The 7,331-nt window shown below is 36.3% G+C and overlaps 1 protein-coding gene across 1 annotated transcript; it reads right to left on the bottom strand.

Moving 5' to 3' along the window:
* Positions 1–2,867: 2,867 nt before the first annotated feature.
* LOC129285405 (pentatricopeptide repeat-containing protein At2g15820, chloroplastic-like) lies at positions 2,868–6,479 on the bottom strand. Its single transcript, XM_054921097.1, has 2 exons — positions 5,793–6,479; positions 2,868–5,047 (listed from the first exon to the last, which is right to left on the bottom strand). The coding sequence occupies exons 1-2, from the start codon at positions 6,390–6,392 to the stop codon at positions 3,194–3,196; spliced, it is 2,454 nt and encodes an 817-aa protein (XP_054777072.1). The 5' UTR covers positions 6,393–6,479; the 3' UTR covers positions 2,868–3,193.
* Positions 6,480–7,331: the final 852 nt, after the last annotated feature.

Here is a 7,331-nt window from a genome sequence, read left to right as displayed (position 1 = left end):
AATATGTGAGTAGGCTTAAATGCTATCCAAACAAGTTTATATTATGTTATATAACTTGTTTCATTAAAAATTATGTGAATGGTGTTGATAAAATGTGCATGTGTATAGGTCTTGACCTAATGGTGAGGCTTACCCCTATTTGTATGAGTCAAGTATATTTGTAATTTTTGACTATATGATAGGGCTTAGCTCTATATGTAAAAGTCAAAGGTGTGAAAGTAGAACAAGTGTGGGTATGTATATGTGAATGCATATGATACCTTATATAAAACCACAAGTGTAATGTGGCATTAAAAGATCAAAATAAGTATTTAATGTTATATATGTGCTATAATGTGTTAATCAAGTGTATTTGGTCCTTTAAAACTTAGTTTAAGGCTTAAAGTCATCTAATAAGACAAGGGGTGAGAATTGAACACACTTAAGGTGCCAAATTTTAAAAGAAAATTGTCTTTTTACACCTCAGTGTTCAATTTAAGATTAGACTGTTAGATCAAGTCTAAACTTATCTCATTAGATAGATTATGTTATAAGCTTCGAGTGAATGCTTGAATCACTCCAATTGGATGTCAAGTGTAAAAACGGCGTGCGATAAAAGTTTATATCAAAAATATGCTGTGACAACAGAATTTGATACATGCACTACAGCGCGTATTGTGCAAACCACGATGCATGGCTTACTTTTGGAGAAAATTAGTTGTTGATTCTTTGAGTCGTGGGATTGTCACTTACACTTCCGTTAGCCCTTTTATTTGAATATATTTTCTACGAAGCTAGAATCTTGCATTTTAAAAATAAATTAAAGGATGTATCTCTAATATTGTATTGTAATATGTTTATGGATTGGTAAAGTCCGAATGAAATGGGAGACTTTACACCTTCCCATCCGAGGAGCACATAAGTGAATTTTACATCAAATATACATGTTGCTAGCACGTTCTGTGTCGAGAATTCCTTCCTACCACAATATTTAAGAGCATCTAAAGAAGAGATCTTAACTCATGCATGCGTTCTATCAATAGCACCAACACAATCCTTAAAATATGGGAAAAACTTCTTTTCTTTTTCAATTTAAGGACGAATGGTTAAGTCATTAGGTTGAACAAGAAATTTTTCTTCTAATTCAATGATAGTTGTCAAAACTTTGATGAAAATGATGACTAATTGTCTCACCAAAACACCTAAACCAAAAATTAACTTCATGATTGTTTGCATTATGTGTTGATATATATAGAGCTTTTGCAATCATTTATTCCATACTTGACCATCACGCAGGTTGTACGCCAATATCTCTTTCGAGCATAACATAAAATTACAAGAAAGTTTTAAGAGTCATTCTAAATTTCTAATGATATTTCGAGTTGATGAACAATTACTAATTCGACTCATTATTTCATCACGCACCATTTCTCTCTTGCCACTCAAATTATAATTTATTTTTTTGGAACAAATATCACTTGCATATACTTTCATAAGGACACAAACAACAAGAGCTAATACTTTTCGATGCAATTCAAATCAATATTGCATTAGTAAAAGATATTTAGATTCCTTAATGCAAATTAATAAACAAGCCATAGTTATCACAAATAAGAGCAAAAGATTCAGTTCCACGAGCAGATAACAAGCACAATTAAAAAAGAACTAGAAAAGAATAATCAATAAATTTTTTATATACTACACGCTTGGCCAATATCCATGAACCAAAGAAGAACAAGGGCATAGTTTAAACTGAACCAAAATATAATATGAATATGATAGAGATCAGTAAGAAATATAATCAAGAAAAAAGATAGAGTTTTTTAAGTCCCTCTAACAAAGTAAATCAACGTCACAAAGAAAAAAAGCATAAAGTATGGAAGTCACAAAATAATTACATAAGTTGTATCACAAAATAATAATAATAATAATAATTAGATAGGAGAAAAATCAAAAGAGAAAAAACATAAGTATATCAAATAGCACAAAGTCACGTAAGGTGCACAACAAGAAAAGTCAAACAGGAGAAAAATCAAACGAGAAAGAGCAAAAGTTGGAGTCCATTGTTCACATTGAATTAGAAAGCAAGAAGCAACTGAGGAGCCATGTTGGGCTTCTTATCAAATACAAAGGACGAAGACCATGAACCTCAGAACAGGGTCTAAAGAGAAAGAAAAGAAAGCTTAAGTTTATGATTGAGTAGCAGAGAGATTATAGAGAGGCCAAAGCAAAAAGTAGGTTGAAAAGCAACGAATCACATGCCAAATCAAATATGATGAACAAAGAAATGCCATATCCATATCCATATTCATATCAAAGCACAAATCAGAAGAGGGTGAGAGGAGCAAAGGAGAACTCACCATGTTTGAAGGGACAACGCATGGCAAGAGCTCTAAAGACAAGACGCACGAGCAAGAATGAGGATCAAGAGAAATGAAGAGCTAGTCACTCATCATATTTTATTTTCTTTTAAGTGCGGGATTGGAATATAACAAAAATTATGAAAATAAATTAGTCAAATAAAATTAACTCTTCTTCAAAAAACTCCAATTTGAAGAGAGCCAAAATAAGAGGATGCTCCTCTCCCCTCCAAAATTTCTTGACCAAATAAAGGGATGGGAGCCCCTTCCCTCTAAAACCTCCCAACCAAACACACCCTAAAGGATGCATTTTTTCTATACCATCAAATACTATTTTATGAAGAAAACAAGCAAAAGCATCATCGCAGCAAAGATGATTCCATTACCATACCTCTTGTATGCATGATTTTGTCAGAGCAATGTACATGACTTGACAGGAACTGTGTCGACTCATATTTCAGATTGTTTTGTGTCGTTACTTGATGCAAACTAAACTTCACACTTCCCACTATAGGATAAGTCCACGGCAAAGAATAAATAATATCAACTCAATTGAAATAATAATAGCCAGACAGCCAGTACTTCTAATTTCTTTACATAGATCAATTGGATAATGTAGTCGCTCTCAAATTTCTATACAAATCTATATACAAAAAAGATAACATTACATGTGGTAACATAAATTGTCAAGAAATCTTTCATTTAACTACCCTAGCAGTTCTTCAAAATAATACCTAAAAATGGAGGGAAAAAAACTATGTTCTGGATACAAGAGAGCAACCATAATCTGAACAGGCAACCTCCTCGAAAATAAACTCTTCTAGTTTCAACAAAGCAGAATCATCATCTTAGTTTCACCCTCTTTCGTCAGTGTCCAAGTCACCACTAAAGTTAATGTTTTCAGTTTCTGCAGAATCACTCCCCAATGTCTGATCACCTGCTTTAACAAAATCTTTTATGTCCTCTAAAATATAAGGTTCTACCAGTTTCCAAAACCAAGCGGCATTACTTCCCAGAATACCAATCCAAAATGTCCTGCCTTTCCTCTTTACTTTGCAATCTATGGACATAGCTTTAAACTTAATGACTATCTTCTCAACACCCTCGCGGCTTCCTCTTATCTTTAGTAGAATATCTCCTGATGACCTTCGTTGGCCCCCATACATGTACCAGTATGCCAGAACACATGGTGACAGCCACATATGGATTAGTTTTGGAATCGAGGGTTGACCTTGTGACCAAAACTGATCCACATAGAAGCCAAAACAAGAGCTTGCAATTGTAGAAAACCTATCTGGTATGTTTTCAGCATCATCACTTGGCTTACAGGAAGGATGCAGCCACTCATAGAACTGGCCATGTATATGACTCTTCAAGAGATGGTGGCAGCTAGAAATCCCATTGAAATCAAAATGGACAATGTGATTCTTCCTTTGTTCATCTGAATCAATCTGCAAACCACCTAAAAGTAGCCCCATTAATATTTCTCTCTGCTCCTTGCTTAGCTTCAGGCTTGTTGGTTTTTTGACAATTTTCCTGCTCAAGCTTAGAGTATGCTCAAGCTTCTCCATTGATGAGGCTTCAATATCATACTTTTTCTGGCACATCAAATCATATATTTTCTCAGCTTTTACATGATTTCCAGAAGAAAGGTAACCACTCAAGATGATGTTGCACGATTGAGGATCAACACCAATAGCAACATCACTGATCATTTGGTTAAAGATATCCTCAGCCTTGTCAAGGTTGCCAACCTTCACCAAAGAATCCAAGTATATACTGTAAATGGCATGATTAGGACGGCATTTCTCTAGGGATTGATAAAATACCATCTCCAACTTATCATGTAAGTTCAATTTGAAATACATGTTCAGTAAATTGACGTATGATGGTGTGAGGGGCTTCAGACCACTCCATAAAAAATCTGCCATTATTGATTCTGCTTGTTCAGTTTCATAATATTTGCACAATATCTGTATTATCCTATTATATGCTGCAACACTTGTGTCCCCTAGTTGCTCCTGCATCTTCCTGAATATCTCCAAGGACTTCATATGTTTCCCAACCTTCGAGTAGACTTCCATCAAGTGAATAAAAGCTAGTGATGGGGGATCACTTTCAGACTGGAGAAGTTTGAGCCAAGTCTTTTCTGCTTCCTCCACATCCCCCTCTCTTGCACAAGCCCTCAATACAGATAGAAGCACCTCTCTACCCTCATCAATTCCAGCCTGTAGCATCTCTTCCCTCAATACTGCTATTCTTTCTTTATCTATGGTATCCTGATAACTATGTAGCCAAATTAGGCCACCATAAATATCTTTATGTATGTTAAGACCAGTTGTAACCAAATTATGGTATACAAATTCTGCTTGTTTAAGATAATGCTTTGATGAGACCCCTGGTTTGCTAAGAAGAGCTTTGAAGAGGGAATTATGCAAGCTAAGGCGTGGCTGATAACCTCCTAACTGAATCATTTGATTATAAATTGTGCATGCTTCCTCCAAACAGCCCTGAACGGGTGCACTAAGATAAGCAACAATTAATATATGAAAGGTCGACTCACTTGGAACACGGCCTTGATTAATTATGTCATCAAATATCTCACGACACTTTGAAAACTTACGCTCCTTACCCATGTAATCTGCTAGCTTGGTAGCAAGAGCAAAATCAAATCGATACCAATGTTGCTGCATCATCCATTTGTATACCTTTAACAAAGACAAAAAGAGCAAAAGAGAAATTGTCAAGCATAAACAAATTGAAGCTTACAGTAAAGTGTATAGAATTCTCTCATAAGTACTCAAATAGGGGAATAATGATAGCCAAAACTAGGCACTAACAAGACATCAACAAGCAACACACATCCTGGGAAGTCTAGCTTTGATGATAAAGTTAAGTTACAGATAAATGAATTCCAAGATGGATTATAGTTGCGCATTATAGCAAAGTGGATGCTTTATAACATTTAGAGCCTAATACTTACTACAACCATAATAAGGAATGGATTCGCATTTTATCATACTTCCGTCAACTATCATTCCCAGAAGACACAGTACGCATTTCACCCGATATCTACTAAAGCCACAAAACGAAGACAATAAATTTGCATTTTGCTAACCTTCCATAAACTATCATTCCTAAAAGACATAGTAAGCATTTTACCAGTTGTTCTGCTGCTTTGTAATCCAATTCTTTTTTGTTTTTGAGAAAATACAATCAAATTCTTACTACAGGGAATTGTGGAAAAATTATCTCTTAAGTATTGGAATTTATATGAGGAAAACCCAGTGTTTCTAAATGAAATATTTGGCGAATATACTTAAATGTATCGACAGCTCCATTTTCATTGGCTTCCCTCCTCCTCCTCCTCCTCCTCCTCCTCTCTCTCTCTCTCTCTCTCTCTCTCTCTCACAATTCTGGACTTGAGCCAAAACGGTGAAGAGTTAGGCTTACCCTAAAACCAGTCTCATTCTCGCGAATCCGCATGCAATGCACCACAACATAAGTGGCATCATCTTGCCTCATCCATTTCTTTTGCCCATTCAGTATTCGAACCAATGTCCCTGCCTTGTGCGCAGGCAATTCCTTACACAACCATGCCAGCCTGGCTCTCCGCCACTGCTCCGGCAGCTCGCTCAAATCCTTCACCTCCAAGTCAGGGGTCGACAGGTGCTTCAAGTCGGTTGCAGCAGAACACTTGTCGAAATCGAAAACTTCAATTTCTCTCAAAGTGGAAAAATCACAGGCTTGCTCAGAAGTAGATTGCGTCGATTCGTTCACCGACTGCTCGACGCTGGACGCGGGCAGCCAGGAAAAGCGACGCAATTTGACAACGGAATGAGAGGACAGCGTCGAGGAAGGTATGAAGAAGCGGCGGTGGAGGTGGCAATGGTGGCGGTAGGAGTGGGCGAATGCAGAGGAAGGAGAAGCACGCATGAAGAAGAGGTTGAAATTAGGATTGGGTTTAGAGGGTAGAGTGGAGACAAAGGAGAACGAGCGAGTGAAGGGTGAAAGCGGAAGCTCTTGAGCTATACTCTGGAGCTGGAAGAGCATGTCTCTTTCCGGGCGTCTCACAGGGTTACAACACAAGTCTTTGAGGGTGAAGCTGTGTCGCAACAAGCCGGAGCAACGAGGTCTCTGACTGAGTTACGGATTTAGGTGAATCTCTAACTCTGACCGAGTTACAGACTTTGTCGTGTGATCTCCGGCGGGAAATCTTATCGGCCTGAGGCCCAATTGATTGGGTCGTTTGACAAAAACTCCTTCAGCCTGAAGAAGCAGGTCCATGATGCCGTAATTTGGGCCCATTTTTTTTTGCATTCATTTCCAAAAGGAAGTCCATCCATAAACGAGTGGTTGGTTAATTGGATTTTAAAACCAAAAAAATGTTATGAAATTAAGGAACTAAAAAATAAAAAGATTAGGAGAAGAAGTAGAGACAAGAGAATGAGAGAATTTTTTACTGATTATTGTATCTTTCAATACAAATAACATACCTTATTTATAAGCATAATCTTACACCTCAAATGTTACACAAATAATAAAGGCAAATAAAGAATAATTAGCTCTCACAATTGCGGGAGTTTCATGGAAAAGGATGAAAATGAAGAGGTGAAGAAGAAGGACATTCACTCTCCTTTAATATTTATAACACTCCCTTTGGATGTATATTATATAAAAATGTACCTCATTGAAAAATTCAATTAGGAAAAACTCTGTGGGAAAAAACCCAATAGAAAAAAAGAATACATAATTTATTTATATGTCATTCAATGTTGCCTCATTAAAAACTTTGTTAGGAAAACCTAATGAGAAAAAAAAATCTTAAATAAGGGAAAAAGAGTGCAATGCATATCAACTCCCCTTCTTGACAACATCAATTAATATCTCTAAGTTTGCAAAGTCCAATATCATAAACAAACATTTCAAATATTTTAGAAAAAATATAACTTTAGGTCCCTATATTTTGTTCAAGTTTTGTTATTAGTCTAT

This window comes from Prosopis cineraria, unplaced genomic scaffold (genome assembly GCF_029017545.1).
Source record: "Prosopis cineraria cultivar Desert tree isolate PC_DT_omini unplaced genomic scaffold, ASM2901754v1 PC11, whole genome shotgun sequence".
NCBI classification, from domain to species: domain Eukaryota; kingdom Viridiplantae; phylum Streptophyta; class Magnoliopsida; order Fabales; family Fabaceae; genus Prosopis; species Prosopis cineraria.
The sequence above is the reverse complement of the archived record's forward strand: the minus strand, read 5'-3'. Positions and strand labels throughout refer to the sequence as shown.